At 37.4% G+C, this 16,936-nt stretch overlaps 1 protein-coding gene across 3 annotated transcripts in view; it reads right to left on the reverse strand.

Annotated features, from left to right (window-relative positions):
- Positions 1-499: 499 nt before the first annotated feature.
- Positions 500-16,936, reverse strand: part of LOC129870024 (valine--tRNA ligase, chloroplastic/mitochondrial 2) — a 41,205-nt gene continuing 24,768 nt past the window's right edge. For all 3 annotated transcript variants that reach the window (XM_055944588.1, XM_055944589.1, XM_055944590.1), the window contains 11 exons: positions 12,998-13,109; positions 12,207-12,317; positions 11,959-12,096; positions 11,140-11,190; positions 10,950-11,062; positions 9,074-9,221; positions 4,990-5,094; positions 4,800-4,901; positions 1,765-1,837; positions 1,484-1,650; positions 500-1,049 (listed from right to left, as the gene is read on the reverse strand). In XM_055944588.1, the coding sequence (XP_055800563.1) occupies positions 921-1,049; positions 1,484-1,650; positions 1,765-1,837; positions 4,800-4,901; positions 4,990-5,094; positions 9,074-9,221; positions 10,950-11,062; positions 11,140-11,190; positions 11,959-12,096; positions 12,207-12,317; positions 12,998-13,109 (1,249 nt within the window). In that variant the 3' untranslated portion in view covers positions 500-920. The remainder of the gene's footprint in view (positions 1,050-1,483; positions 1,651-1,764; positions 1,838-4,799; positions 4,902-4,989; positions 5,095-9,073; positions 9,222-10,949; positions 11,063-11,139; positions 11,191-11,958; positions 12,097-12,206; positions 12,318-12,997; positions 13,110-16,936) is intronic.

The following is a 16,936-nucleotide window of genomic DNA, read 5'->3' on the forward strand; positions in this document are numbered from 1 at the left end:
GTCCATTTTTCGATATAACAGTTACGATATGAATATCTTTTAATTAATTTTAAGAATTTGTTCCAGATCTTGATAATTAAGTCATATTCAGACAAATTAAGTGCTTAAATCTTAATAAAAACAAATACATTTAATGATCTATTCTCTAAAACCATTTAGATTTAAATCTCCATTAAGTGTAAACAACTGAGGCATAAGTACTTATTTACAAATTTTAAAGATCAGGACAAAAATTCAAGATCAAGCTCAAAAACTTTTGATTTATATATATATATATATATATATATTAAAGAATCAGATGGTTCATATAGATTGTAACACTACTATTCCCTCCATTCACTTTTACTTGTCGACTATTCCAAAAATAAATTCACTTTTACTTTTCACATTTAACATATTAAAAAAGAGAGTTATTTTTCATGTTTTACCCTTAGCATTAATTACCTATCCTCCAAATCCAAAACCTAATGCTAAACATCAATTAATAGGGTTAGAGTGGTAGAATAATCATGTCGATTATTGTTTTCTTAATGGGTGTGCAAGTTCAAATATGACGAGTAAAATTGAACAGAGGGAGTACAATAGCTGTGATATATTCCTGTCTTTATCGTTATTTTCTTGACACAAATTTTATCATCTACAACCACCACTTGATGTTTTTTTTTTCATGGCATTGTCCAAAGACTGAAGCACATCCACTGAATAAGTAAATCAGTACTCTTCTGATTGAACTGCTGGTTGAGCTGCAGAAAGATGAAGGAAATGGCCTTAGAAAAATGCAATTAGATGATCTGCACCATCTAGTTCCTGCAGAAGAGGCTATTTCATCTTGATATCGAGCAAAAAGCTCAGAATATATTGTAGTGCACCTCTAGTGGGCTGAATTAGGGAAAGTGGTGATAAGGATCGTTTGAATGAAACTAATTCGCAATCAAAACTTTTGACTTGAGGAAATTAAGGCGGTTTCTAGTTAGAGTCAACTTCTCTTCTGCCTCCGCTGCTTTTTCTCGGACACCACGAACAATATCCTCAGGAGCTTTCTCTACAAACTGCATATAGCAACTCTGTAAGGTCCCTGACATGGAAAACTGAAAATGGAGGAGCAGGACATAATATTGTAAGATTTTAACTATATCCTGTTTTGACATTCAAGAAGAATGTTCTTTTTTTGAGATATGTTTTGAAACATGAGAATATTAATTTTGCATTCAGGTATTTTAAAATTCATTCACAAGCAAATTTGCATAATTGCACTATAGTAACCGTAATTCTAATGAGGAAATAATGGTATGCATCATGTATGCACAAAAAGTATTAGAGAAAACCCCACTTTCATGAAATAAATGGAAATGTAGGAAATATTTATTTCAAACTTGCAATATCTGTCCACATTTGCCCCTATCATATTTAACCTTCTTCGAATTTTCCTGTACCAAATTCTTATGTAATTTTATCTAGCAAAATGAGCAAATAGAGAACTCACACTTGGAGAACTCAAACGAGCCATCAGTCCATCATATTCAGCTTGCAACTTGACAAGGCGCTTAGAGAGACGCTGCACTTCAGCAGAGATGTCCACCATATCTGATAGAGGAAGATAAGCTTCCAGACCCTCACCAGCAACAATGTGGACAGACTGATTTGCATCTCCTGCAATTCATCTCATAGTAAGATAACACTACAAGGAAACAAACGTTAAACTAGAATGTTCTAACCCACGCAGGGTTTATCAACCTTTCATGTGTGATATCAAAATTGGCATACCTGGAGGAGATTCTACAAAATTGACATTTCCCAAATCCAGTCTTGAAAGAAGAGCCAAAACATCTCTTTCTCCCTGCATTATGTGACAGCCATGTGTTTAAATCTAGATAGGCATACAAAAAAATTCTGGTAAGAAAAATGCAGTTCAATACAGAACAAGATTGAGAACAACAAAAGTGACAAATCTGTTATAATATGGTCACCTTGTGCTAAGCTGACCTCACTGACTCAGGAGGCACATAATGAACAGCACATCCAGTTAACTTTGTTTCATAAGCGGTTAGCACCAGTTGTAGCTAAGGTAATTTCTTAGCAGGAGCATCGCTGTACTACATCTGTTAACTAAATTTAAGTCTATCTGGTATCTTGTAACAAAATAAATTTCAGAGAATTCACTACAGAACACTTTTTCTACCTGTCACATACAAAAAGGGTGCATCACTTCCTCAACCTACATCCCTTGGGGTCCTCATAAAGTAATATGAAAGCCAAAACCTTCCAATCACTGAACCTTCTCGATATCCTTTTGTCAACCCAAATGGCCTTGCAAGGTGACTGAGATTTTACACCTCCCAAGTCTCAAATAAGAAAATATAACCCAACGTCAAATAAAGTTGGGGTCAGCAAGATGAATCTTATTTAATCCTTGAGATCTATTCAAGGCCAAACAACTCAAACACTAGATAATGTGTCTTTTCAAGCAAACTTAAAACCTAGAGGTTCTCTAAACTTGCACTTGTTCCTACATTGACATAAAAGTCTCTAACAATAATAAAAGGACTCCTAACTGTAAAACCGCAAAAGTTGCAAAGTTGATTTGGAAAGAAAAATGCAGAAAAGTTGCTGGTGCAAGTTTGTACGAGGCCATGTACGGACCGCACAAGGCTCTACGGTCCGTAGAAGGTTGTCGCAGATGAGCCTGGGAAATAGGAAATTTCCTAAGTCCGGACCACAGAAGGTCTTACGGACCGTAAAGAGATCCACGGACCATAGATCCTTCGTAGATCATTCTTCAGAGGCCCGGATTTGTGGCCCAACAGGACTGATGTGTTTCACAGACCGTGGTTGGTTCTACGGACCGCAGAAGGATCCGTAGACCACACCACTACACTTGGGGAAATTTTGGGTTAAGGAAGGTTAGTACGACCCGTGTAAGGATCCACAGATAGTAGACCTGACCATAGAATGAAAGTTCAGAAAGTTGAAATTTTGAAGCTTGGACAGGACGAGAGGGTCTACAGACCGTAAAATGTTTATGGCCCCCATAGAGAGTGGCCGTAGACTTAACTTCAGAGACTTGGATTTTTTCCTTGATTTCCACGAGACCTTTGACGACGAACCGTATAAGTCGCCCGTAAAATCTGTCTGTCAGCTATTTTTCCAGGGTTATTTCAGTCTTTTCCTATCCTTCTAATACCTATACTACGTCGTTTTAAGTTTATTCCTAAGTCCTATAACTGATTTTACCCTTCAAATTATTCTCATTCACTCATTCACCCCAAAAACTCTTGAGCTTTCTTCTCCAAGGAATCTCTCAAGGTCAATTAGGAGTCCGGGGTCAAAAGGGCAACAAAAATTTTCAAAAATTCCAAAACGGCATGTAAATTTTGGATGATACCAAAACGGTAAAGGCGCAGGGTGATTTGCGCCTTTCCATTCACGCTGTTAACGGCGTTAAAGTAAGTCACACGCCGTCATGCACCTTATATAAGTCGCACGCCGTCGTGCGCCTTATTTAAGTCACATCAGTCGTTATTTTTTCTTTTTCCTTTATTCCCTTTAAATAATTTCTTCTTTTATATAATAATAACTAACCAAAGTAATTAAAATGTAATGATTTATTTTTTTTCTTCATTGTCTTATTTTTTCACATTTTACTAAAACAATTTAAATTATTATTTTTTTATAGTAATTAAAATTATGGTTAAATTTTTTTATAGTACGCAAAAATTATATCTTTATTTTTTCTTGTTATGATTAAAATATGTGTTACTATATTTAAATTTTTAATTATTGCGATTCATAGTTGTTTTATTAACTTCGTCATATCTTCCTTTCCAAAAAAATGATTTAAAACAAAATTAAGTACAAAATTCTACTTTTATTCTATAGTCTATCAGAAATTTATTGAAGTTAAACAAAATTCACTTTTGACGCTCAAATTCATAGATATATTAGTATTGAATAATAAATATTAGTCGCTCAAATTCATAGATATATTAATATTAACACCAACTTACTTTAACGGCGTTAACGGCGTGAATGATAAGGCGTAAATTACCATGCGCCTTTACCGTTTTGGTATCATCCAAAATTTACATGCCGTTTAGGAATTTTTGAAAAGTTTTATTGCCTTTTTGGCTCCGGACTCGGCGAATTAGGCCTCCTCAAGCTTCAAGTCTCCTCTTCAAATTCCAAAGCTAGGAATCATCAAGGTATGTGGGAATTTCATCCATGGATCCCTTTTCATCCATGGAGTCCCAAAGAACCTTCAAATTCTCTTTATGATTTCATCCAAAAATCTAGGGTTTCTATGTTTATGTTATGGGTTCAATCAATTACTACTTTATTCATTCCTATTTACCTTATTATGCATGATTTGATCACAACTACATGTTTTCAAAGGATTTTTACATGAACTCATGCTATATGAATATTTTATTTATGAAGTCAAGTTTTGAGGATTATGCATGCATGATGATTTAAAGAGTTTATGAATCAAGGATGCTTTTAGATAAATTATCAAATATGTTTCTATAAAATCGAAACAGACCCTTGTGGTCGGGCCCTTCCCCGGACCCTGCGTATAGCGGGAGCTTAAGTGCACCGGGCTGCCCTTTTTTTATGTTTCTATAAAATCGAAGGGTCCAAAAATTTTAAGTGTGCCTTCATTTTGTCATGTTCTTTTGATTAGTAACACAGGAAAATGATACCAAAAGAACAAATAGCCACAACGTTTCAGAAAGAATAGTTACATGAATACAGTCCACAAGCTATCATCACAGAGAAGTTAATGAATAAAGTGGAGATCTTACAGAGATATACTGAATGACATCTGGATTTGCAACAATAGATGCAGAAATAAGCTTTGCTGGCTCAACTGCATACTCCGCTCGTACATTTCTGATGGCTCTAGTCTGAATTGATGGAATATATTATTCAGGATAACAAAGATTAAAGATGAAATTAAAATTAGGACAAAAAAAAGCTGAAAGTCAAACTCACCAATGCCTGTAAATTCTCAAACTTTTTTATGGAATCAATATTCCTGGGGAGTGAAATAGGTGGCCACGCAGATACTATAAGAGCTTCCCCTCTACTGGGTAATGCCTGCAGAAACAGGAGAGTCAAACTGCAATGAGAACAGCATGTACCCTTAAGCTATTTCGCTATTGAAGCAAAAACTAGATGTTCTTATAAGATTTTCCAAATTTTGGAGCAGGCCAAGTTACTGACTTGCACCCTCATCAGCTAGTAGGCCCGTGGCCAAATAAAGCTGGTATTTAGAAATATATGCAGAATAATTGAACAGTATCATCAGCATTGAAGTTCATATTAGAATCCTAACTTTTTTACAATGTTAACCAAGATTGGAAACAAACAGGTACGTCATGTCTCCACTTTGTCTATTTTTGAACGCAATTAGAAATTTATATCAGCTTCAACATTGACAATATTTCATCCGCTATTTACTACCACTTCCAAATTATGCAGTCTATTTTATTTTCTAGTTGTACTAAAAAGTGAAAGGACTCAGATCAAGAACACAAGCAAACCGATCAATAAGTCATAGTTTGAATGACTTACCAGTTTCAGCTGACTGATTAAGATATTAATGCATTTCAGAAAATCAACAACAAGAAGCTAGGGGCTAGGGAATCTGATAGTCTAGGTGGAAGGTCATGCAACATCAACAACTGATAGTTTTTTTTGCAGACCATTTCAATTGATAGTGCAGATTCGCAGGGGGCCTTTCACAGACATGATTATACTAAAATACAACATAGCAAAATTAACATGGAAAAGAACTAGGATGCAAGATTATCAGAATATACTTGTGACCTTGTGTGAAAAGTGAGTATTGATAAATTTTAAGGTGTGTTTGGTATGAAAGAAAACATTTTCCGGAAAATTCCAATTTTCTCATGTTTGGTAGGCTTAAATGTTTTGGAAAATGTTTTCCAAATCATTTATTTCCCTTAAATTTAAGGAAAATGATAAGCGTTTCAAAAGTAAGGAAAACATTTTCCAAAACTCTTTCTCAACCTCACACTTCAACTTTTCACCCTAACTCAAGTCTCGGGTATCGATTCTTGATACTAATCCGAGATCCGACTCCTGATTCGGCACCCACTCTCGACCTCGATTCATGGCCCAACTACCCGATCTTAGATTGAGTCGGGGTCAGGGTCAGATCCCGAGTTAGGATTGGATGTCGAATCCCGAGTCAGGTGTCGGTGTCGGGTCTAGAGTCAGGTGTCAGGATGGGGTTTCGAGTCAAATTCAAGGTCAAAAGTCGAGGTTGGGTTCCAAATCAGGTTTAGGGTTCTGGTCTCATATTGGTCGTCGAGGTAAGGATCGGGTGTCGATGTCAAGGTTGGATCCCATTTCAAAAGTTGGGTCTCAAGTCGGGTCTCGGTTCGGAAGTCTAGTCCTAGTTCGGGTGTTGGGTCTCGATTCAAGTTCTGGTGTCGGTCTCGATTCGGGAGTCAGGATCGGATCAAGGTTCGAAAGTCAGGTTGGGTGTCAGTTTGGAAGTCGGGATCAGTGTCAAGAGTCGGGGTTGGATCCCAATTTAAAACTCGGGTCTTGGGTCGAGGTTGGGGTCGGGGTCGGGTCTTGGTTCAAAAGTCAAGTCTCAGTTTTGGTATCGGGTCTCTGTTCAGGTATTGAGGTCGGGTGTTGGATCCTAATTTAGGTGTTGATGTCGGGATTAGATTAGGGTTTGAAAGTCGAGTCCGTAGTCTGGAGTCGAGGTCGGGTCCCGAATTCGGTATATGTATCTTGGGTCGGGGTCGAGTCTCGAGTTTGGATGTCGGATCCTTGGTCAAGGTTTGTTCCCGAATTAGATGTTGGGATCAGGCCCCCAATTAGTCATTGGAGTTGTGTGTCGATGTCGGGTCCAGTTCAAATTTTGGATCTCATGTTGGGCATCGCTGTCGAATCCTAGTTTAGAAGTCGGGTCTTAGGTCCGGGTCGGTCCCAGTTTGAAAGTTGAGTCTCAGTTTGATGTCGGGTCTTGATTCGGATATCGAGGTTGGGTGTTGGGTCTCGATTTGGGTATCAATGTCGGGGTCAAATTAAGGTTTGGAAGTTGGATCCCTGGTTAGGTGTCGGGGTTGGGTTCAGAAATCAGATCTTGGGTTGGGGTAGGGGTTAGGTCTTGGGTTTGGAAGATGGGTCCTGGGTCGAGGTCGTGTCCCAAGTTGGATGTCAAGATTAGGCCACGAATCAATCATCGGTGTTGGGTGTCCATGTTGGTAGTGTAGTCAAACTTTAAGTGCACTTGAGCGCTGAAGTGAGGCTCAAAACATGTTGATTGCCTTGCCTCGCTTTGTGTGCACTTTAGTGTCGTCATCAAGGTTCTAAGGCAAACGTTTCCTTGCCAATGAGCCTCTTCTGAAGAAGTGACACTAAAAAATTGATATTTAACTTTATCGTAGTTTTTTTAATTTCTTTAATCATATATTTGTCATTCATGTTTATAATTATTAGTCTTGGACTAAACATATATATTTGTATTTTTTGTCCCTTTGCACTTTGCGCTTAAAGCACCAACAGACCTTAGAGCTTTTTTGTGCTTTTCGCCTTTGATAACACCGGGTGTTGGGTCTAGTTCGAATATTGGGTCTCAAGTTGGGAGTCAAGATTAGGTCTTGGGTCAGGTGTCGGGGTCAGAACCCAGATCAATCATCGGGGTCGTATGCAGGTTCGAGTGTTGGGGTCAAGATTGAATCCTAGTTCGAATGTCGGGTCTCGAGTCATGAGCCGGGGTCAGGTCTCCATTAGAGTGTCGAGATCAGGTCCATGGTCAGGTGTCAGGGTCGGATCCCTGATGGGTCGTTGAGATCATGTCTTGGTTCGGGTGTCGGGGTTGGGTCCCAGATTGATTATCGGGGTTGGTTTCCGGATTTGAAACTATTTTCCTAAAAATTATTTCTACTCTCTAGCAAAAAATGAAAGATATTTTCTGAGAAATATTTTCCGTTCACCAACCACACTAGAAAATATTTTTCACCCACCAACCAAACATACGAACCAACTTGTTTTTCAAGAAAACATTTTCCTTCATACCAAACACTTGCTCATTTCTTTTTCCCTTTTTCTTTTTGGGGCGGTGGGAATGCATTCACCAGAGGTTAGCTGTCATCAATAAATGATATTTAACCCGTGTTGTTAAAAGTTCGCCTAAGATGTGCCTAAGCTTTGGAGCATACTGAAGTGCTCATTATGAGCTTCACGTCGCTTAGTTGGCACTTTAGAGTTGGCATCAAGCATGCACCTCTTCACCCTTGTAAATATAGTTAATAAAGTGATACATTAATTGTTAAGAAAATATTTTGGTTGGATTGTTAGTAATTAGGAATAAGAAATTAGAGATTTAGAATAAGAAAACTACCACTAAATCCTTAGAAGTTAACACTACATATCTTCATCAAGTTAAAATCTTAAAATGCTTTGTGAACTTGATCAACATGATTTTCAATTTGTATATTTCGCTTAATTATAGTTTGGTCAATTCTTGTGTCCAAATAATTATTATTTGTACTCGTAGTAATATTTTCTTGTATTACATTTTAACTTTTGTTTTTCTTCATTAGCGTTTTATTTAGCTCAAGTAAAATTGCAACTTGCGCGTAAAGCTCCAACCGAGAGCCTCTTTACACTTCTCTTTTGAAAAGAGCAGCACAGTGTCGGGGAAAGGCCACACCCCAGGGGGTGTGATGTCGGATTTTCGTTTTAACTACTCTATTTAACGAGTTTTATCTCCTTCAAAGTTGCCTCAAAGAAAAATCAGAAAAAGACCAATCCCATTGTAAACCATCTTAAATTCAGATAATTTACACATCTCACATATTTGCATGTAAGCTTTAGTTACCAAGAGGTGAACAATATGGATATTTTGTTATTCCACTATAATATTCTGACTTCTGGAGTGAAACTCTTCCCCAAAGATTGTAAGTTCTCATAAGTATCTGATTGCATAATCCTCACTCATCTTGTATCATCGGATTTGACATTATGTATACCGATACAAAACAGTAGAAGTGACTGATCAAAGCACAATAAAAGGGATATATCAGATCACCTGCCAGAGCTCCTCAGTTACGAAAGGCATAAATGGGTGTAGCAATTTAAGAATGTTCTCAAAAATGTATAGCAAAGCTGCTTGTGATACAGATGCAACAGAATGATCTCCAGAGTGATACAGACGAGCTTTACTAGCTTCAATGTACCTTGAAAAATACACAGGGATTCAGGGACAGAAGAAAAGATAAATAAACTATAAGATATACCATCTTTGGCTAAGGTCTGGAAGAAGCTAGGATGAATTAAAGAAAAAGAATGAAACAGAACAGGTAAGTTCTATGTCTTCTCTTTATTCAGAAGTAAAGAGCAAGTGGAGAGTGGAGGGAATTTACACTTATACATCAGCTTTTTCAACTCCTCTAAAACTGGACAGAAAGGAGAAGTGAACATTACTCACCTTCCAACTCCAGTTATAATAAGTTACCAGGGAGAAGGTTAATAGTTCGCTTTAGGGAATAAACATGCATGTCCACCTCCCCCTTCCCTTTTGTTTCACTAATATGAACCAAACAAAATGTAGATTACCTATTACCGAAACCTCAAACAGGTTCCGCCTGACCCTTGCAAACAATGCAACTAAAGTTGTCCAGGACCAGATTTTGTGTTTTAAAAAATCAGATGTAGTCTACAATACTCCTCCATTTACAACACCAACAAATATCATGACATTAAAGTTTGCACCTTTAAGGAACATTACTGGTATATTATTAGAAAAGTATATTGCGTTCTTATCCAAGTTCATTAGTAGTTAAAATTATGTGTATTCCAGTTCACCAAGGAAAAACAAGAGACCTTCCTGTCAGGTAAGTAAAGAAGAGATAAAGGATGTAAGCAGTTATGCAGAGGTTCTTACATTCTGCTCAAACCAAACGGACCAAAAATCAATTTGTTGCGACAAAATTCATGGTAGAATTAGGTAACTAGTTTCATGATGAAGGAGAAGTAAACTCATTCATACCCATTTTTTCACGGTTAAGCTTACCTACTCTTATCACTGTAATTAACTTTAATCATAATATACCTAATTCATATCATTAAGTTTTTGTACTGGCTTGGGATAATGACCTTTGTTTTAACTGACAATGGGCCAGTTCTTCAAGCATGAAAAAGGCAAATCACCATGCAAGAGCGTAAGAATGAATTACAAATTTAATTCCTATGCCCACCAACACTATCATTCTTTCTACATATTATTCTTCAATACAAAATAGTCTCTAGTTCAGATTTTAGATAATGTGTTGCAGAGGCGGATCTACAGTGATTATTATGGGTTCACATGAACCCAATTGCTTTTTCTTAATCCTGTATATGTAGTAAGAAATTCACTAAATATCTATAAATATTTGACTGTTAACCCAGTCATATGTATACTTCCTTTGTCCCAATTTATGTGACACCCTTTCCTTTTTAGTCTGTCTCAAAAAGAGTGTCATTTTTCCTTATTTGGCAACTATTTAATGACATCACCCCATTTTATCCTTATTAGGTCCAACTTAACACATTATTGTGAAGAAAAGTCAACTAAAAGTAAGCAAGGGCAATTTGGTATACATAACGAAGTCTTTCCTTATTTCTTAAACTTCGTGCCAAGTCAAATGGTGTCACATAAATTGGGATGGACGGAGTATTAACTTAAGGTTGCTGAAAGATCCCACAAACTTCAAATTTTAGATCAGCTAGTGTAAGAAGAGTTATTAATTAAATTTCTGCCCACCATCAGCATCATTCTCTACATATTAATCTTCAATAAAAGTTATTTCCGGTTCTAGATGGTTAGGACTTCAGATACTGAATAATGTCTTAATAAAATAAATGAGTTACAAGACTAACATGGAAACCAAGTAAAAGCACCAAAAATACTAGGAAGAACATACCAATCCGCAAAATCAGACCAAAAGAAGTCATATATTTCTCTTCCAACATCTCCGAAGAAAAATTTCTCATAACTCGCAGTGACTTCATCAACAAGTACATGAAGCTTCGATACCTGAATGGTGTAGAACTAGTTAAAATAGGGCCACTATGCAATATTGGTCTTAATAAGCATCAAAAACATCATCTTACCACCCAGCATTCAGGTAGTGGGAGCTTCAGCACAGACTCCATATTATCAAACTGAGAGAACAGTAGATAGTGAAATAGATTAGAATTCTGAATGATATATTATTGGCACAGAATAAGGAATTAAAACACAATTCAACTCTGGACCCTTAGAAACCTTGGGATGACTAATAATTTTTTATGTGAACGACTAAAGTTCTCGGTAAATTACCAATCTAAGATATATGGAAGAAATTATTCCACTGTACTTCTAGAAACCAATTTTCTCACTCTAGCATCTACATAGAAACGAAAAACCTTGATTTGAACACCACAAAAATTGGGGCTTCAGTGGAACACAATCATTTTGGATTAACTTTGTTCCAGGATGTGAATTCGCAGGCCATGCAGATCTGAGAATTCTCGAAGAACTGGACTTCAACATTCAGAGACCCAGGTATATACCAAATTATTTAACAGCAAAAACTTTCTATGTTTCCAGTCTATGCTGGAAACAAAATCAAACAAAAATTGACATGTTTGAGAGTTATGCCAACAACCAGGATTAAGCTATTTTGTCTTCAAGTCCATGTTGACCATGAAGCTCAATTTGAATCTGGCAGAGTTAATATGGATCATCAAACTTAATCTGACACAATGACAATCTCTGATTTAATGCATTTTTCATTTTGTCTTACTACAATACTTATCTCAGTTCTTTCATAAATATCTCTTTTTCAATAAATATGTCTTCTCTTTCAAATATTCTTATTTCACTAGTGCCTAACTGCTTCCGACCCACAGATCTCGAAGCTAGATGTCGTAAAGAAACATATAGCAAACCTTATGGGCCCGTAAGGCTTCCCAAGCAAGAGTGTCATCTTGACGAGGCAAATTCCGCAATATGAACTTGCCAGCATTCCACAATTTGTTGGTGAATGCCTTGTTAGAGGACAACCTCTCTGTGGACAAATTTAGATCCTATAACAAAGACATAAGCTGGCTGATGAAAGCATCCAAGTGGACACCATTGAAGAAAAAGGAAGATATCTATCCATGATTTAGTGACTAAAAATGAGCTCATTACAAACCTGACCAGCAGTCCCTAAGGCAAGAGTGAAACGCAAAGCATCGGTGCCATACTCTGCAATAGTGTCAAGGGGATCTATGACATTCCCCAATGTTTTAGACATTTTTCTGCCCTGAAACAGAGCTCTGACAAGTTTAAAGCTACAATATATGCAGGAAATGAACCATGGGATGGGAGATATGAATCCAGATCTTATCATAACTAATGATGGTTTCTGGACGCGTCCTGGATGCAACTCAGATGCAGACAGGGCAGGTTCAACCCAAATTCAATTATTTCAGCAAATTAACTCATTATCACAAATATATACATAACATTAACAAAAACTGCAGGCTTGGAGCCGATCAGTCCAAATATTGATGAACCAAAAGTTCGGGAAAATGTCTAAAAATTTAAACCTCAATGCAGGGCCTGAAATAACTTTCTTCTTAGAAATTGGTTGTTTCAACCAATGAATTAGGTAAGAACAAAATCTTCACTTTCCTCCAAAACCGCAGAAGTTACTCTATTCAAGTGGTAAAACGATTTTACAAGACATACCCTTCTTGCTGAAACAGTAGCTTGTGAAGAGCAGGGAAATATGAATTAACTGAACGCATCGGCTTACGACCAATGTAAATTTGCAACAACCAAGTGCACATTTTACCGAAATAGAAGGGAATTGTATTTACAGGACAAGTAATTCCACTGAATAATAAATCAGCCAGCACGATCAACAAATTATCTAGAAAAAGTGCATCTAGAAGAGTAAAGACATACACTTCAGGCAGTAACTTAAAAGCATGAACTCACTTGAGAATCACGGATTAGTCCATGAAGATAAACATTTGAAAAGGGGACAGTCCCAGTAAACTCAATTCCCATCATCACCATTCGTGCCACCCAAAAGAACAGTATGTCGTGCCTGTTACAAAGTAACTGTTATTGTTCAGTGAATATTGCAATTTAGCAGTGTTACAGTTTGAAAACCAGAATAGTCTTAAAAAGGTTCTAACATGAAAATATGAAACATACTGGAAGATTGATGGGATGCTTAGTCTGTTGAAGGAGACTGAAAATTTCGTAGGCACTTCTCCATTTCCAGACACTATTAGGTGGAAATATAGCTCTGATGGGGTGTTCATTGTGAATAGGTTGTATAAGAAGGAACTCCTGGGGAAAACTGGAGCAGTAGAGGCCCATGGGTGAAAGGTGGAACAAAATTAAATGTTTCACCTGGCTAGTGATCAATAGAACATGTCTAATACATGAAGCTTTACAGAGGAGAGGAGTCCGGATTGATTCTAGATGCTTTTTTTGTGATGAGTATGCAGAGACAAACAGTCACTTATGTTTGCACTGCAAGGTGACTTCTCAGCTATGGTCTCTATTCTTTAACCTTACAGGCATCAGGTGGACTATGTCAAAACACACAACAGATCTCCTGAGCTGTTGGATCAGGAGAGGGGGTAGCAAATCCCAAAAGAGATGGTGGAAAGCAGTCCCTTCTTGCATTTGGTGGACAGGGTGGAGGAAAAGGAATGGAAGGTGTTTTGAGGATAGATTTAGCTCTATACAGAAAATTAAGGAGAGCTGCATTGCTAATCTTCATTTCTGGTGTAAAGAAGCAAACACAGAGGAAGCAGTCTCTTAGGTAGATTTTTAGGAGCTTTGTAATTAGTCTTTTGTGCTTCTGATTTTTCTTTCTCCTGTTGATATCATTTTGGATTTTGCCAGCATAGCCCTTAATGCTGAGGAATACAAATTACCAGTTCTCAAAAAAAAAAAGATTATACACATATTTTTGTTATGCAGAATTCTTTTTTAATAATATGAAACAAAAAAAAACTTATTTCATGTTTAACTTGAAATAACTTGCTAAAATATCCTTAAAAAAATTTAAGCATGGCAAGACATCAAAACTTACAATTGAGCAAAAGAACAGGATGACTATAGCGCACAAATTTCCTATGTTATCAACTTTTGTTTTAAAAGAAAAAGTTCAACTGACGGACGGCTGACAGACTTTAACTTTAGGTGTCAGACAATCTTACATAGTGCACTAAATTAGTACATTAAAGGTAGAATTTCTAAACTTTATTTTGGGCTACTACTTTTGTCATTTTGGCTTTCTTCCCCGTCATTTAGTTTCCGGACTCACATCTGGTGTGGCCAGTTGGGACATCGCATCAGGGACTACCCTCAATCTCCGTGAAATTCCAGTTAGGCTTATGCTCAGTTAGCTTCACCTACTCAGGCTACTCATAATACTTCAGGTACTGCTGAGTACAAATGGAGGGCGAGGTGCTGGAGATCGTGTTGCTGGCACATGATGTTCAAGCCTCGGATGTAGTAGTTAAAGGTATTCTTTCGGTCTGTTCATTTGATGTACATTCTTTGATTGATCCAGGATCTACCCACTCCTATGTGTCCTCATACACTGTTCTGAGGTTTGATAGACAGACAAAGATGTTAAGTCATCTTTTTTTTGTTGCTACTCCCGTGGGAGCTTCTCTGTTAGTTGAATATGTATCATTATTGTCAGATTCTAGTTGAGGGTAGGGATACTCTAGCTGACTGATTGTATTTGATATTATAATAGACTTTGATGTGATAATGGGCATGGACTGATTATCTACTTGCTATGCTACAGGCGATTGCCAAGCAAAGATAGTTTGACTTTGATGCTAATGGGCATCAAGCCATCAACTGATTATTTCCTTGCCATGCTATAGTCGATTTCCATGCAAAGATAGTTAGGTTTGACATACCCAACGAGCCTACTTTTGTAATAAAAGCAGGTCAAGTCCCAGAGGTTGGTAAAGATATATCTCTTATGAAAGCCCAACAATTACTGAAGAAAGGTTGCATATGTCTCTTAGCTATGGTAAGGGACATGAGAGAGGGAACATATAGCTTGGAGAAGATACCAGTGGTGAAAGAATGTTTTGATGTATTTCTGAAGGATTTGCCAAGATGACCTCCAGTACGAGAAATAGACTTCGGTATTGATTTGACACCTAACACATTGCCAATATCTATACCCACATATTGTATGGCACCAGCAGAGTTATGTGAACTAAAACAACAGTGGACTTACTGAAAAATAGTTTTATTTGACTGAGTGTATCTCTGTGGGGTGCAGTAATATTGTTCGTAAAGAAGAAAGACGGGTCTTTAAGAATGTGCATCGACTACAGGAAGTTGAATAGGGTAACAGTACGCAATAAGTATCCTTTGCCTCATATAGAGGACTTGTTTGATCAGTTACAAGGAGTTGTCCAGTTTTCAAAGATTGATCTTTGGTCTAGTTATCTGAGAACATAAGTTTTATGCTAAGTTCTCAAAGTGAAAATTTTGGCTAGACTCGGTAGCATTTCTAGGGCATGTTGTATCCAAAGATGGAATTATGGTGGATACTAAAAAGACAAAAGTTGTGCAGAAATGGCCTATTGCCTATAGAGATCCATAGCTTTTTAGGCTTGGCAAGTTACTATAGGTGTTTTGTGCAGAATTTCTCCAAAATAGCAGTTCCATTGACCAAGTTAACACAGAAAAATACCAAGTTTCAGTGGATAGAGGAATGTGACCAAGGCTTTCAGAAACTCAAAACAAGCTTGACAACCGCAACAATATTAGCCTTACCATCAAGTTCGGGATGATTCACAGTATTTTGTTATGCTTCGAAAGTCGGATTAGTGTGTGTTCTCAGAAAAAATGGTCGTGTTATAGCCTATGCTTTGAGCCAGTTGAAGAAGCAAGAGAAAAATTATCCTACGCATGATTTGGAGATGGTCGTAATGGTATTTTCTCTTAAGATTTGGAGGCCTTACCTATACAGCGAAACTTGTGAGATTTATACCAACCATAAGAGCTTGAAGACATTTTCCAGCAAAGAGATCAAAATCTTTAATAGCGTCAGTGGATGGAACTACTCAAGGATTATGATTGTGTTATTTTTTATCATCCTGGAACAGCTAATGTTGTGGCTGACTAAGTTGCTCGAACTTCCAAAAATGTTGCCGCACTGGTGTCGGATCCTCCAAAAATGCACTCCTTCTAAAGGATCCGAAGACATTTTTGAAGAGTCCAAGTAACATAGGTGGCTGAGGCATTGAGCAGAAAATCTATGGGCAGTTTGGCACATATGGCTCCTAAAAAAAGAGTTGACAAAGGATATTTAGAAACTCGAAGGTACAGGTGTCAGATTTCGTGTGGGAAATTCAGATATGAGGATGTGCAGTTGTGCAGATGTTCAAGCCAAGTCTTCACTAGTAAAACACATAAGGCCACTCAATTTGAGGATGTGCAGTTGTGCAACTACTGAGATGAGGTCCTAGCCGGTAAAAGCAAGAAGATAACTGTTGAATGAGATGGTATTCTCCGACTAGGTAACCAGTTATGTGTACCAAATGCAGATGGGTTAAGACGAGCGATTCTTGAGGAAGTTCACAAATCCAGATATACTATACACCCTAGTTCCACTAAGATGTATTGTGACCTGAAATAATTGTATTGGTGGGAAGATATTATACTATACACTCTAGTTCCACTAAGATGTATTGTGACCTGAAATAATTTTATTGGTGGGAAGGTATGAAGAAAGATGTTGCTAACTTTGTTTCTAGTTGTTTGGCTTGTCAGCAGGTAAAAGTTGAGCAGCGACCCGCAGGACTACTACAGTAGATTGTAATTCCAAAGTGAAAATGGGAAAGCGTTACTATGGATTTTGTGATTGGGCTTCCGCAAACC

Source organism: Solanum dulcamara, chromosome 10 (assembly GCF_947179165.1).
Source record: "Solanum dulcamara chromosome 10, daSolDulc1.2, whole genome shotgun sequence".
In the NCBI taxonomy this organism is placed as follows: Eukaryota; Viridiplantae; Streptophyta; class Magnoliopsida; order Solanales; family Solanaceae; genus Solanum; species Solanum dulcamara.